This window comes from Pristis pectinata, chromosome 7 (genome assembly GCF_009764475.1).
Source record: "Pristis pectinata isolate sPriPec2 chromosome 7, sPriPec2.1.pri, whole genome shotgun sequence".
Lineage (NCBI taxonomy): Eukaryota > Metazoa > Chordata > Chondrichthyes > Rhinopristiformes > Pristidae > Pristis > Pristis pectinata.
Window position 1 is genome coordinate 13,983,806 of NC_067411.1, and position 17,092 is coordinate 14,000,897.

Here is a 17,092-nt window from a genome sequence, read left to right on the forward strand (position 1 = left end):
AGTGACATCATGGTCTGGTACAGCAATTAAAATGCACAAGAACGTAAGAAGCTGTAGAGAGTAGTGGACTCTATCCAATACATCACGAGCACATCCCTCCTCACCATTGATAGTATCTACAGGAGGCACTGCCTCAAGAAAGCAACATCTGTCATCAAAGATCCCCACCATCTGGGCCATTTTCTTGCAGCTACCATCAGGCAGGAGGTACAGAAGCCTGAAGTCCCACACCGCCAGGTTCAAGAATAGCTACTTCCCTTCAACCATTTAGTTCTTGAACCAACTGGCAAAACCCTAATCACTCAAGTTTAGCAACACCATGACCACTCTGGTATTGGTATTGGTATTGGTTTATTATTGTCACTTGTACCGAGGCACAGTGAAAAGCTTGTCTTACAAACCGATCATATAGGTCAATTCATTACACAGTGCAGTTACATTGAGTAAGTACAAAGTGCATAGCATCTGATCATTTTGCACTGCAATGGACTTTGTTTATTTTGTTCTAATTGTGTTCTTTCTTGTAAAATTTGTAAAAATTGTTTAATTTATATTTAATGTTTTTTTTGTGAATGTTGCTTATACGATGCTATGTGCCTGTGATGCTGCTGCAAGTAATTTTTCATTGCACCTGTGCATACATGTGCATATGACAATAAATTCAACTTTTGAATTTCGAGCGAGCAGCAGAGAGGACTGCAGTATCTAATCCAAATGGTAAAATCTCTCTGGTTATTAACAAACTACTGGAGGAACTCAGTGGATCAGGCACCATTTGTAGATGTCCAGATGAAGGGTCTTGATCTGAAACCTCATTGTCCTACCTTCCAAACCAATATGGCCTGTATATGTCTATGGTCCCACTCTCTGTGGCTGGTTTTCACTAACCATCCCCAGCAGAAAGCTATGGGTTTGGATTAGACCTCCATTTGATACCTCGATCAGTTTTACTCTCCATTAAAGGCAAATCGTTATTACTTATTTTTTCAAAAAATGTACTATTGGCTTCATTTATTTTTAGCCATACCTTCAGTGAAATATATATCTGAACTCCTGAATTGTTCACTCAGTTAAGCGGTCACTTCCAATTTTTCACATTACTAGTTTTACTTGAATGATATCTCGATTTCCAGGGTTCAATTATCAAAGAGAAAGTGTACAAATTAGGGCTGCTTTTACTGGAATTTAGCCAGTTAAGTGATAAGGTCAAATTCTTCAAGATTGGGCTGCTAAATTGCCCTTTTCCACATAGCCATAAAATGGAAATTTAATACACAGATTTGTAATACCAAGCTCTGGAAATTGCTGTTGCTGTAAAAATTTTATGGTAATGAAACCTGGTGTCTTTATAAGGGAAATTAATAATCTCTCCAGACCTCCCAATAGCTGCAGCATGGCTGGTCCTAGTCCAGACCCACAGAAGATCAGTGACTCCTCCTTTGCTGGGTATTGTATCTAACCAAAAGCACTCCAGGTCAATAAAGTCACCTCTCCTTTTCATTCCTGGCATAATTTCTAATCCCATGAGAACTTCATAGTAAACAACTTATTATACATACTTTAACCATTTTGAGAAGCTCTTTCAAGGCTTTTTTCTTGTAACTGTTCACAGCAAGACATTATTGCCCAATTATATCAGACAAGTTAATATTACAATTGTAGATACTGCACTGTAGCATATTAATGGGCTTTGAACAGACTATTGGCCAGTCAGACTGATTCTGGTTTCCTTGAATGGACAGTGGGCTACATACAGATTTCTTCATGGGTATCCATCTGTGTTGACAGATGTTTTTTCATTGAAGAATTGAAGATAAATTCTGAAAGAAGCTCATCAAAGAAATGGTCTACAAGATTTGACTTTTTGAGAACTGAATGGTTAAAGTATGAATAACTTTCCTTTCACCTTATGTAAAAGAGAATATTCTGCCATAACTTCTATGTGACCACTGCAAGCACTCTAATACAATGCAAATGTCAAAACTCATGCAATTTCTTCCCCTTGTCTAACAGATCCATTCTGCAGTCTCATTGGTGCCAGCTGCCTTTGGGTACCTAATGTATCTGAATCCTCAGTCTAAGCATCCAGCGACCATTCTGATTGGGAATGGAGTTGAAAGCAGGGGATTGGTTCTAGAGGTGATACATAGTTGTGCATACACTTACATGCACCTGATCCTCACACATGTGCACCTTGCAAGCAATTACTGAAATGTAATCAAAAGCAAGAAACATAGACCACTTCCTCCATCAGAACCTAATGGCAATGATTCAAAAATAATTTCTTAAGGCAAAGGTAGTTCTGTTGTGGTCTTCGTCCTAATGAGGAGATCCTTCTCCACAGGACTGGAGTATAGTCACGTCAGGAATACTTGCTGCACAATACATGCTAAAGTGAAACAGCTGGGTGAGAATTTCTCAAGGACTCCCATTTTCATCTTACACAGCAGCAATTAACCCCACTCCTGCTTCAGTTCACATACTGCTGTGTCATGGCTTTGTTACCTCAAGACACAATTACTCCACTGCCCTCTTCCTCATTCTATCCACTGTAAACCTGAGGTCATCCAAATGTCTGCCACTCGTGCATTAACTCACATCCATTCCTTTTCACCTAACTCACCAGTGCTTGCCATCCTGGTTATGCAACACACTGATTTTAAGATTTGGATCCTTATTTCCAAATTCCTCCATAGTCACACTCCCCACTATCTCTGTAATGTTTCTAGGACTACACTGAGTCAAGATTTTGTGCTCGTCTACATCAACTCTTCTGTCCAACCCCAGATTGAGTCATTTCCCTACTGATGACAGTGCCTTCAGCTGCCAAGTCCCAAGGCTCTTGACTCCTCTCTCTATCTTCTTTTTCTCCCTCAACATACTTCTTAAAGTGAATCTCTATGACCAAGCTTTGTCATCAGCCTTAATATCTCCTTATGTGATTTAGCAGCTACTTTTATTTGATTATGCTCTTGTGATGTGCACAGGAATAAAATGCAGTCATTGGAACCTAAAATTCAGAAATGGAGTTCAACATGTATGCCATCAATTCATCACACTTTTATCACATACAACAGACAGTAAACTTACACCACAGTCACATTTGATTTTGAAAAAAACACATCGGAAGTCCACAGAGTGATGCAAAGAGTATAGACTCGGGAGTTCATAAATTCAACCTGGGATTAGGACTGCTTTTGTATTCTGGTCCAATGTTTTCTCAAAACTCAGCAGGTCAGGTCACATCAGTGGAAGGAGAAACAGTTGACATTCCAGTTCTGTTTAACTGTTTCTCTTTTCACATTGCTGCCCACCATTGAGGATATCTTCAAGATGTGGTGCTTCAAGAAGGCGGCATCCATCACTAAGGACGCTCACCATCCATGACGCACCCTCTTCTCATGACTACCACTGGGGAGGTGGTTCAGGAGCCCGAAGACTCACACTCAACATTTCTGAACCAGCTTCTTCCCGTCCGCCATTAGGTTTTTGAATGGTCCATGAACCCCTGAACACTACCTTGTTATTCCTTTATTTTGCACTATTTATTTATTTTTGTAAATTATAGTAATTTTATGTCCTTGCACTGTGCTGCTGCTGCAAAACAACAAATTTCACGTCCTCTAAGTCACTGATAATAAACCTGATTCTGATTCTTATTCTGACCCGCTGAGGGTTTCCAGCATTTTCTGTTTCTATTTCAGATTTCCAGTGTCTGCAGTTTTTTAAAAAAAATTATCCAATGTTTACCAAATCAGCAAAACGTGATTTATGTTAACTTTTCTCTAAATTCCTTTGCCCTTTGACACTGGTTTGCCTAATTTCAAGAAAATTGAGCTGACGGTGAGGGTAACTGTAGGTGTTTCATTTTCTTTTAAAGCTTGTTTTTAGTGAGGAATAATGTTCAGGAAGTAGACTGTGCAAACACACTTATACACCGCTGTCTTAGTGCACAGCAGAGAGAAATAGATTAATGGTGCCACAGCATGTACAAAAAATGGAAGGCAGTTGTGAAGTTTTCTTCACGTCATTTTAAGAAAAGTTATTACAATATAGGAAGGAAGAATTCATCTGATCCAGGAGGATTTATTTATCTGATTTTCCTATTGAGTGGTTGACTTAATTGCTTAAGCTCATAGTCAATCTTGTCTTTGAGTTGGCAATGCACTACTGTTTTTATGTAATTCTGTGCAGAAGTAACCAATTTAGTCTCAGCTGACACAGAAAGATGTCATTGAAATGTAGTTTCTGTGATGTGGCTCACTGTGATTGAATTTGTAAGAGAGTTTGACAGTGGAAAAGATTGAATCTGCAGTTCAGAAGGAAAAAAAATGTTGGCAAATAGAGTCATGAGAGTCACTGAGTCACACAGCATAGAAACAGGACATTTGGACCACCACATCTATGCCGACCAGTGGGCACCCATCTTCCAGTACTTAGCCCATAGTCTTCTATTCCTTGATGATTACGGTGGCAAACATCGCTGTGAATTGTCTTTTACATACATTTATATTATAGGTCAGGATATATATACAGGATATAGGTCAGTAGCAAATATGGGTGGAGAAATGGAAGGTGGAGTTTAATCCAGACAAGTGTGAGGTGTTGCACTTTGGAAGGTCAAATGCAAGAGGAAAGTAAACGGTACATGGCAGGACACTTAGAAGTATTGACGTACAGAGAGATCAGAGAGTGCAAGTCCATAGCTCCCTGAAAGTGGCAACACAAGTGGATAGGGTGGTAAAGGAGACATGCGGCATGCTTGCCTTCATCAGTCGGGGCATTAAGTATAAAAGCTGGCAAATCACGTTGCAGCTGTATAAAACTTTGGTTAGGCCACATTTGGAGTGTTGTGTGCGGTTCTGGTTGCCCCATTATGGGAAGGATGTGGCAGCTTTGGAGGGTGCAGAAGAGGTTCACCAGGATGTTGCATTGATTCAAGAGTATTAAGGAGAAGTTGGACAAAGGGACTGTTTTCTCTGGAGCGTCTGAGGCTGAGGGAGCAACCTGACAGAAGTATATAAAATCAAGTGAAGCATATCTAGAGTAGAGTCTTTTTCTCAGGGTGGAAATGTCAGAGGGATAGCTTTAAGGTGAGGCAAAATTTTAAAGGAGATTTATGAAGCGTTTGTTTTACACAGAGTGGTAGGTGCCTGGAACACACTACATGGGAGGTGGCGGAAGCAGATATGATAGCAATGTTTATGAGGCATTTAGGAAGGTTGTGGTGCGAATCAGCTCATGCCTCAGAGATGACCTGGATCAGCTCCATTTGGCTATTGTCATAACAGGTCAACAGCAGATGCAATTTCTCTGGTTCTTCACTCTGCCCTGGACCATCTGGACAACAGGAACTTGTACATCAGGCTGATGTTCATCAACTACAGCTCAGCGTTCAACACAATCACCTCATCGAAACTCATCATCGAGCTTCAAGAGCTGGACCTCTGTACCTCCCTCTACAACTGGATACCTGACTTCCTCATCAGCAGACCTCAATCAGTGAGGATTGGTAACAATATCTCCTCCTCGCTGACCATCAACGCAGGCGCACCTCAAGGCTGTGTGCTTAGCCCTCTGCTCTACTCTCTATACACACATGATTGTGTGGCTAAGCACAGCGCCAATGGATCTTCAAATTTACCAATGACATTTCTGTTGTTGGACAAATCACAGGTGGCAAGTAGTCAGCTTACCAGAGTGAGATAAGACACCTGGTTGACTGGTGCTTCAACAACACCCTCTCACTCAATGTCAGCAAAACTAAAGAGCTGATGGTTGACTTCAGGAAGGGGAAGGAGGGTGAACATGCGCCAGTCTACACTGGGGGATCTGCAGTGGAGAAAGTCAGCAGCTTTACATTTCTGGACGTTAACATATTGGACAACCTGTCCTGGGACCAGCACATAGATGAAATCATAAGGAAAGCATGCCAGTGTCTTTACTTCCTTAGGTGGTAAAGGAAGTTTGGCATGTCACTGAACACGCTAACAAACTTCTACAGAGGTACTGTTGAAAATATCCTGACTGGTTGCATCACGGTCTGGAGCGACAATTTGAATGCACAGGAACATAAGCAGCTGCAGAGAGTCATGGACTCTGCCCAATACACCATGGGCACATCCCTCCCCACCATCAGTAGTATCTACAGGAGGTGCTGCCTCAAGAAGGTAAAATACATCATCAAAGGTTGCCATCATCTGGGCCGTGCCATCTTTTCGCAACTACCATTGGGCAGGAGGTACAGAAGACTGAAGTCCCACACCACCAGGTTCAAGAACAGCTACTTCCCTTCAACCATTTGGTTCTTGAACCAAATGGCAAAAACCTAATCACCACCACAGTTTAGCAACACTATGACCATTTTAATCACTTTGCACTAAAATGGACTTTGTTTTGCTTTTGTTCTTAATTGTGTTGTGTTTCTTGTACAATTTGTGTATAATTTATGTTTAACGTGCTTTTCTTGTGAATGCTGCTTATATGAAGCAGAGTACAGCATGCATTTCTGTTTGATGCATTTAATAGATTATGGATGAGAAGAGGAAATCAACTTCATTATTAATGCTAATTATAATGTTATATGTTGACAGTGAAGTAAATAACCTGGCTACAGTCTCTTTGTTGGTTAGCATAAGGAACTTAACAGGGAATGTTTTTAAATTTTTTAAATTTAAATTTAAATTTTATTTACTATGTGGTAACAGGCCCTTCTGGTCCAACGAGTCCGCGCCGCCCATTTTTTAAACCCAAATTAACCTACCCGTATGTCTTTGGAATGTGGGAGGAAACCGGAGCACCCGGAGGAAACCCACGCAGACACACGGGGAGAACGTACAAACACCTTACAGACAGCGACGGGAATCGAACCCCGATCACTGGTGCTGTAATAGTGTTGTGCCACTACGCTACCGTACCATACCATTGGTGTTTTAGCCTAGTGCTGGGAATCCAGAATGGAAACACAAAATAAATGATGTTCTAGAAGTAAATTAGGAAACTTATTTTGGTTGTTCCTCTTTCATAAACAGCACTAGCTTAGGTCTCCAGATTCCTTGGCACATTTCCCTCTGCAAATCACGTGGCGAGCATAATTAAGCTGCCAAGCATGGCATCGATACCTTTACACTTAACCTGTGCCTGACCACACCAACCATGGCAACACCAGTAGCCGAGTCCCGAGGCCCAACCTAACTGGAGGCCCAATCCATGGGACCACCTGACACGAGGTCCCTCTGGAAAAATAAGCTAGCCTGCCTTAATGACTACCTCCTGGTGGCTCTGACATCTACCATCATGAAGCACTTCGAGAGGCTGGTAATCGCACACATCAGCTCCAACCTCCCAGTCAGTCTCGACTCACCGCAATTTGCTTACCACCGAAACAGGTCCATGGCAGAAGCCATCTCCCTGGCCCTACACTCATCTTTGGAACATCTGAATAACAAAGACATCTATATCAGACTACTATTTATTGACTACAGCTCTGCCTTCAATACCATAATTCCAAGCAGATTCACCTCCAAACTCCTAGACCTGGTACTCAACACCTCCCTTTGCAACTGAATCCTTGACTTCCAACATAGTTAAAGACCCCTCTCATTGCAGATTCTCTCCCTTCTCCCCCCCTCCCATTGGACAAAAGATACAAAAGCCTGAAATCACGCACCACCAGGCTCAAGGACAGTTTCTATCCTGCTGTTATAAGGTTATTGAACGGTATGATAAGATATGATAAGATGGACTCTTAACCTCACAACCTACCTCGTCATTACCTTGCACCTTACTGTCTTTCTGCACTGTACTTTCTCTGTAACTGTAACACTGTATTCTGCGTTCTTTATTGCTTTTCCCTTGTACTACCTCGATGTACTGATGTTTTGAAATGATCTGTATTGATGACATGCAAAACAATGTTTTTCACTTTACATCAGTACATGTGACAATAATAAACCAATTACCAATTACATCATCGCAGGAAACTCTTGAAGTAGCGACTTTCCACATGCTTGTGGTTTCAGATTGCAAACATTTCCCTGGAAGTTAGCTAATGAAAAACCCAACCCTGACTGCAGTTAATATTCCTTCCTCTGCCAGAGGCTGATATTATAAATCTTGCCTGGCCTGAACTGTGATGAATTAGTGATGAAGAGTGAGCCACCCCATCATGTATTATTGGCTGTCCTTAACTGTCCAGCCCAACACAAACCCATTTTGATCCAATTGCCATTATGATGGGGCAGAGATATCCAAGTCCTTTGGCTCAGGCTAAGAACATGCACAAGGGAGTATGAGGTGGGTGTTGCAGAATAAATAACTGTGTCAATATTCATACCTTGGGTGCAATTGACCAGAGTGTTACACCCTCTTGAGTCTAAAAATGTGTTGCCAATGGTGAAGCAACACAATTTGGGAATGTGCAAAAGATTGGAATTGGAGAGATCCCAGTGGAATATAGAGCTAGAGGAAATTCCATAGATGGGTTGGAGAGGTAGTGATGTGATGAAGAAGAGGAGGGATTTGAAAGCAAAAAATGAGCATTTCTGAATCAGGAGCTAATGCCTTTAGTTAAGATAGAAGCAGCATGAATGAGTATGGATCAGGACATCGGCAGTGTTATGGATGAAGTGGAGGAGGATGTTTGGAGAATGGAGTGCACTGAAGTGCTCAATATGCCGACAGCATCAGAAAAGCTCTTTAGCATTACCTGAGGATATGAAGGGTTCCAAATAGACATATATCATTCTGAAAGGATACCTTCCAGGCTATCAGGTTTCTTTTCATTACCATTGAAACCACAACATTATATTTGCTTTTGCCATTCAGTTTTATTTCTCATGCTTTGAAGGCAGCTTTAAGCATCATATGACATAACCATCCCATGAGGGAATCTGAATTAATTCAAATTTGGAAGCATAACTTCTTGCTGGTTTATGTTCTGTCACAGTTTAGCAATCTAGCTCTGGTAGCCCTTAATGGCTATACCAGTTTCCTAGGGTGAAAAGTTCTGTAGAATTCAAAGAGTCATAGAGTTATACTGCAAGGAAGCAAGGCCCACTTTTCCCCCCTCCATCAGGCAGAAGATACAAAAGCCTGAAAGCACGTACCACCAGGCTCAAGGACAGCTTCTATCCCACTGTTATAAGACAATTGAACGGTCCCCTAGTACGATAAGGTGGACTCTTGACCTCACGATCTACCTCATTATCACGTTGCATCTTATTATCTACCTGCACTGTACTTTCTCTGTAGCTGTGACACTTTATTCTTCATTCTGTACTGTCTTACCTTTTACTACCTCAATGCACTGTGCAATGAATTGATCTGTATGAATGGAACGTAAGACAAGTTTTTCACTGTACCTCGGTACAAGTGACAATAATAAGATAAGATAAGGTATCCTTATTAGTCACATGTACATCGAAACACACAGTGAAATACATCTTTTTGCGTAGTGTTCTGGGCGCAGCTTGCAAGTGTCGCCATGCTTCTGGTGCCAGCATAGCATGCCCACAACTTCCTAACCTGTATGTCTTTGGAATGTGGGAGGAAACTGGAGCACCCGGAGGAAACCCACACAGACATGGGGAGAACGTACAAACTCCTTACAGACAGCGGCTTGGTTTGAACCTGGGTCGCTGGTGCTGTAAAGCGTTACGCTAACTGCTACACTACCGTGCCTAATAATAATAATAAACCAATATTAATAATAGTAGGCAAGGCATAGAAGGTTATGGACCTAATGTGGGCAAATGGGATTAGCGCTGATGGGTGAAATGGTCATCCTGGACATGTTGGGCTGAAGGTTCTATTTCTGTGCTGTATGGGTATGTCACTATAACTCTGAGTGGTCAGGAGCCAGAGAATCCCTGGAGTCAATGGGAATGTTGCATTTTGTCAAGGACACTTTGAGTATATCTCCTTGAACCTTTTCCTCTGTCTACCTGGTAATCTCTTCCCCTGACAGAGCTCGGACCAAGTTGTTAATCTACAGATCTAGCATAATTACGTTACTCGATGGATCATGCTCAAGGGGTTGAATGGCCTGTCCTATACCTGTGGGTGTTGGTCCAGCAGAGCTGATGGAAGCAAAGGAACAGGAGAAGACCAGTTAGGTCATAAAACCTCTCGTTGTGGATCCTTTGTAAATTCTTTATGTGTTGTGGCCCAGAATAAAGTTGTTTTACCATGCTTGCTAACAGTTACCACAGTGTCATTACTGTGCCTATTCCTGTCCAATACCAGTGGCTCAAGTTGGCTCTCATTCTACTAAACTCCAAACAGCAGAGGGCCCTTCTGATCAATGTTTCCCTATCCCTGAAATCCATCTGGTGAACCTTTGCTGTAACTACCTGTAATGCTAGTATATCCTCCTTTGGCTAATGAAACCAAACATTACAGAATACTCAGGTGTGGTCTTCCCAAAGCCTTGTAGAGCAAGACATCTACTCTTGAACATCATTAATCCATCTGTCTATATCCCTCCCCACCATCAAGACTATCTACATAAGGTGCTGCCTCAAGAAAGCAGCACCTAACATCAAAGATCCCCACCATCTGGGCCATGCCGACGTCTTGCAACTACCACAGGCAGGAGGTACAGGTGCCTGAAGTCCCACACCACCAGGTTCTAGAACAGCTACTTTGCTTCAACCATTCGGTTTCCAAACCAACCTGCACAACCTTAATCACTACCTCAGTATAGCAACACTGTGACCACTTTGATCACTTTGCACCACAATGGATTTTGATTTTTTTTGTTCTAATTGTGTTCTTTCTTGTGTAATTTTGTATAATTTATGTTTAATTTATGTTTTTAATTTATGCTTTCTCTTTTGAATGTTATGTCTCTAATGCTATGTGCCTGTGATGCTGCTGCAAGTAGGTTTTTCATTACACCTGTGTATACATGTATTTGTGCATATGACAATAAACTTGACTTGACTTGACTAATTACTTGATTTACCTGCATACTAACCTGTATTTCATGTTCAAGGACATCTAGATCATTATTAACAATCACATTGGTTAGTTAATGTATTTAATCTATTAATCTATTAACCTCATTAATCTATTTAAATCATACTCCACTGTTTGATTCTTCCCACTGAGGTGGATAACAGGTGATATTCATTTTGCCATCTTTTTTCTCACTCACTTCACCAGTTGCAACCTCTTGTGTACATCGAAAACTTACATTTCATGTTGACAGTGCAAGCTCAAGAAAAGCAAATAACTCTGACATGGTTGCTAATGTAAAGCTGGTGGTCCTGGTTTGGCAACCCTCACAACACCTTCAGCTTATCCACAGTCAATGGAAGAAAAAATCAGGACAGATGGTTAACGTGAAGCTGAGCCAATACCAACCCATATACCTCAAAGCCAAAATATCCCTGAAGATCATGAGTTCTTGCACAGTTTCCTGCTGCCTCTCATTGGAACACCAGAAGAAATAAGGACTTCCAGCCCCAATCACTTTTGTGTATGCAGAAAAAATAGTCAAAAAGCAAGTGCTCTTAAACACTGCTAAATTGAAAATGTCTTGTCCATTATAAATTATGCTTTTTTAAAAGTTTGGCCAATAAGTGCATTTCAGCATTAGCAGCCATGAGAGTCTTAGGAGCATGTCTCAGAAACCCAGGAGACATATAAAGTTGTTCCAGCTGTGAAGCTTGTTTGCACTGCTGTGACTTCAGCCTCAGTATTACTTTACATAATTCACAGAGCGTGATGTGAACGTTTCAGATTTATTAATCAAGTTTTCTGGAGGGCAGCATTATACATTGTATTATAACACTGAGGACTTACATTTGAGTTGCACTCTGTTAACAAAATCAAATTGCTACGTCAGCATGATGCACCAACAATATCCCACACAGTGCTGGAGGTTTCAGTTCAAGCCAAACAAAGCAGTAGAGGGCTTGGTTTATACTTGAAGAAACAAAGGAAAGCTGCAATATTTAATTGTCACACACTCAAATTCTTAAAATGATGCCAGTGCAAATTCTAAAACATTGCAAGCAGTTTAATGACTACACTAATGTAGCTATAACTATATTTTTGAAAACATGCTAATGCCGATATTTTTATTTCAGTGTAATTTTTAACTGTATTTTTTTTCATTTTCAAAAGAGCTTTCATTTCCAGTAACACATTCCTTTCTCTGAATCATCCAAGTTTCTTGGCATTAACTCACAAATACATTGTTTCACAGATGCCTGCACCCTCAAACGCTCATGTTCAAAGGGGCATTTTTAATATGTGACTGGTAGGCTATTTCTTTGTGATGGGGCTTAGCGAAGTCAGATCCTGTTGCTGCTGATTCCACGTGTAGATTTGGTATCACCATGTGGTCCAAACAGCTGTGGAGCATCAGTAGTTTAGTATAGACATTGAACCTTGGTCCATATGGCCAAGTAGGGTAGTGTTTAGACTGACCTTATCTGGGAATGTGTCTTCATCATACTTGGAGAAAGATTTTGTAAACCAAAAATAGAAACCTAAACCAGGATTTTCTGATATGCCAATATCATCTGTCTAGTAACAGTAAGCCATTCAATGCAAATTCCAATTACAGGAAAGAGTAGCCTTTTGTCTTTGCACAAGCATCTAACCCACCACTGCTCTGATGCAGCCTTAACTAGTTGCTCCTATGTCTGAGCAAGCAAATCATTACTGAATGGTACATCACAGAAGGAAGCTATGAGGCCCATCACGCTGCACTGGTCTTCTGAGAGAATTATCCAATTAGGCCCTTGTCCCTTAACCCTATATTACTCCTTCATGTATCCATCTGATTTATTTTAAAAGTAATTACTGATTCTTCTTCCACCATCTTTTTAGGCAATGTATTCCAGATCATAGAACATGGAACATAGAATACTACAGCACAGTACAGGCCCTTCGGCCCACAATGTTCTGCCGACATTTTATCCTGCTCTAAAATCTATCTAACCCTTCCCTTCCACATAGCCCTCCATTTCTCTATCATTCACGTGTCTATCTAAGAGTCCCTTAAATATCCCTAATGTATCTGCCCCCACAACCTCTGCTGGCAGTGCATTCCACACACCCACCACTCTCTGTGTAAAATACTTACCCCTGACATCCCCCTTATACCTTCCTCCAGTCACCTTAAAATTATGCCCCCTCGTGTTAGACGTTGTCACCCTGGGAAAAAGTCTCTGACTGTCCACTCGATCTATGCCTCTGATCATCTGTACACCTCCTCACTTCACTACTTCTTTGGGAAAGTACCTTAAATCTGTGCGCTCATACTTTTGCCACTGGGAACAGTTGTTCTTTATTTGTTCCAAATAAAACCATTCACAATGTTGAACATCTCTGTGAATCTCCCCAGAACCTTCTTAGCACTGAGGGCAGTTCCCTACTTTCTCCACTGCATCTGCATAAGCAAAGGCATATAACCTTGCAAAAATCTGCAGATGCTGGAAATCTGAACCAAAAACAGAAAATGGCAGAAACACTCAACAGTCAACGACCAAAAACATTACTCTATTTCTATCTCCAAGGGTACTTCCCCATTTGCTGAGTGCTTCTGTTGTTTGTTTCTGGCACCTATCAAGTAAGTTTCTTCTGCATCCTCACTAATGCCTTGACATTCTTGCTAAAGTGTTGTACCTGTACTAATTTTGCCCATGTATGTATGGACCTTCACAATCTAGCTTGATTTTTTTTCTTTCCCTAGTTCATTGGATTTTGAACTGAGATGCCTAAAATTTTAAAGGGATGGGATTAAGTAAAAACAGTTGGGTGCAATTTCATCCTTAATCATCAGTGTATATCACACAATTTACTAGCAATACATAGCACACAGCCACTGTTATGCTTTGCATTCAATGTTAGTGACTGATGATAAATTTTGAAGTGACGGCTTCCTATAAGTAATGCAAGGACTCATAGATGAAAGAGTAAATGCTGAAGGTTTAGGATGGAAATAGGAGATACATACTACATCAGGTGTGTGAGTCTGTGGAAAACAGCATCAGGGGTATCGATTGAAACACTGACCGTGGCAACATGTAGGAAACCTGCCGATCCATTTGAAGGAACGGCGAATAGAATGTTAAGGCAACAAAGTTTACAATACAATTAGGATTATGACTCATGTGAAGATTAAAAGCCTATTCAAATTTTTTGCCTTATATATAACATTTTGAAAGTATGATAAACTGAAATGTGAAGCTTTTGAGGTAAATGCTCATGGGCGAAGAGAGAGTTGTTCATAAGAAGCAAATTTGTTAGTTATAGAACATAGAACATAGAACACTACAGCACACTACAGGCCCTTCAGCCCACGATGTGCCAACGTTTTATCCTGCTCTAATATCTATCTAACCCTTCCCTCCCAAATGTTAACCCTTCCATTTCTCTATCATTCATGTGGCTATCTAAGAATCTCTTAAATATCCCTAATGTATCTGCCCCCACAACCTCTCTTGTCAGTCTGTTCCACACACCCACCACTTTCTGTTTAAAAAACTTAGCTCTGACATCCCCCTTATACCTTCTTCCCATCACAAAATTATGCCCCCTCGTATTAGCCATTTTCGCCCTGGGAGAAAGTCTCTGACTGTCCACTCGATCTATGCCTCTTATCATCTTGTGCACCTCTATCAAGTCTCCTCTCATCCTCCTTCTCTCCAAAGAGAAAAGCCCCAGATCACTCAACCTATCCTCATAAGACATGCTCTCCAATCCAGGCAGCATCAGAGAGCATGTTTTATGAGGAGAGGTTGAGTGAGTGAGGGCTTTTCTATTTGGAGAGAAGGAGGATGAGAGGTGACTTGATAGAGGTGTACAGGATGATAAGAGGCATAGATCAAGTTATAAAGGCTGTGACTCTGTGCTGTACCTCACTGCTTTGTAGTACTATGACAGTTCTCTGCAGGATAATATGCTGTTATGACTGGCATACAAACTAGATTTACTTCAGAACAACTTTGTTGCACAGAACAGAAAAGTAAAATATTTTTTAAATGGTGAGAGATTGGGTATTATTGATGGTCAAAGGAATCCAGTGTCTTGTACACAAGGCACTGAAGATCAATATGCAAGTGAAGCGAACAGCTGGGAAGGCAAATGGTAAACTGCCTTTTATTATGAGAAGGTTTGAGCACAAAAATGAAGGTGACTTACTACAATTATACAAAGAAATATTGTGCACAGATTTTGTCATCTTACCTAAAAAAGGATATACTTGCCATAGACGGAGCACAATGAAGATTCATTAGATTAGTTCTGGGGAAGGCAGGTTAGTCTTATGGGCAGAGATTAATTAGTCGAGGCCTGTATTCTCTGGAGTTAGGAATACTGAGAGTTAAGACAATGAGAGTTCATTGAAAGTTACAAAATCCTTACGGGGCTGGACAAGCTGGATGCAGGAAGTGTGTTTCCCTTGGCTGTAGATTCAAGAACCAAGGGTCACAGTTTCAGAATAAAGGAATAAAGGACAGGCCATTTAGGATTGAAGAGAAATTTTCTTTGCTTAAAAGGTGGTGAAGCTTTGGAATTTTCCAGCCTACACAGCTGTGGAGTCTCAATCACTGAGTTCATTCAAAACAGAAATCAATAGATTTCTAGATATTCAAGGAATCAAAGAATCATAGGATAGTACAGAAAAATGACACAGATAGATCAATCATGATGTGGATACGTGGCAGAGCAGGCTTGAAGGGACAAATGGCCTCCCCTTGCTCTTTCCTCCTATGTTCTAATATTATACGTTTCCAAGCTGCAAGATGTGGTATCTTGCCGGTTGATAAAGAACGTCAAAAAAACAGGGACAGTCTGTGAGCAAAGACATGGCATGCTGAGTCATATTTGGAGTTCGTAACCTGATGTGTGTGACAGCCACAATTGTACTTACTCTGACTGGGATGTAGATATGGAGCGTCTGATAATCGAGTGGACCTGCCTGAAGAAATCCAGCTTTGACATACATCGGCAGCCCGTGTGATTTGCAACGCTGATTGTTATGGGTTTTGGAACCTGGGAAATTGGTACGGTAATCTCAAATAGCTGGTGAACAAAAGGAGATTAATTATGAGTTAGTAACTGAGATAATATACAAGAAGATAAAGTATGCTAATTGTCAAATCTATTTACCCTTCAACCTCTACACAACAAATTCTATTACTGAAAATAAATTATCACAATTAACATGGTCATTATTTCCTTCTCAAGCTTTATAATGAATATATTGCATATTCAAGTAAAGTAAATTGAGATATCTTTATTAATCACATGTACATTGAAACATACAGTGAAATGCATTTTTGTGTAGAGTGTTCTGGGGGCAGCCCGCAAGTGTCACCATGCTTCCCGCACCAACATAGCATGCCCACAACTTCCTACCCGCACGTCTTTGGAATGTGGGAGGAAACCGGAGCACCTGGAGGGAACCCATGCAGATACGGGGAGAACGTACAAACTCCTTACAGACAGCGGCTGGAATTGAACCCGGGTCACTGGTGCTGTAATAGATTACACTAACCGCTACACTACCATGCCTGCCCACAAAGAACCTACACCTCCAGTGGAGACAGTGAACTGAACGCAGCGCCTTAGACCACTCGGCCATCCGAATGGCAAATTACCATGACAAATATATCAGAATAAAATGTATTAATATCTTCATAAGCTTGAATTCTTCAAAAGGTCCACTGCCCAGATCCACTGAGTTCCATCAGCACTTCTGTGTTCACTGCCACACATTTGTTCTTGGAATGCAAGTATTTTAAATTTTCCACCTTGTCTTCGAATCTCTCCATGGCCTCACTTCTTATATCTGTAATCTAGTCTAACATCTGAGAACTCTGCACTCCTCCAAGGTCGGCCCTTTGCACATTCCTCATCTCCTTCACCTCTTTATTTGTGGCTGTGCCTCTGGCTGTACATGTTCAATGTTCTAGTAACTCTAGACTCTAGACTGTGACTCTAGACTCATAGAGTCACTGGGACATAACACAGAGAAACTGGCTTTTCAGTCCACCGAGTCCATGCCAACCCTCAATCACCCAATCACAAAGCTTTTGGTTGTCAGTATTTATCCTTCTTTGTTAGTATTTAT

The 17,092-nt window shown here is 41.0% G+C and overlaps 1 protein-coding gene across 1 annotated transcript in view; it reads right to left on the bottom strand.

Annotated features, from left to right (window-relative positions):
* Nucleotides 1-17,092, bottom strand: part of vegfc (vascular endothelial growth factor c) — a 172,452-nt gene that overhangs the window by 31,797 nt on the left and 123,563 nt on the right. The window contains exon 4 of the mRNA XM_052019779.1: nucleotides 15,890-16,041. Coding sequence (XP_051875739.1) covers nucleotides 15,890-16,041 — 152 coding nt within the window. The remainder of the gene's footprint in view (nucleotides 1-15,889; nucleotides 16,042-17,092) is intronic.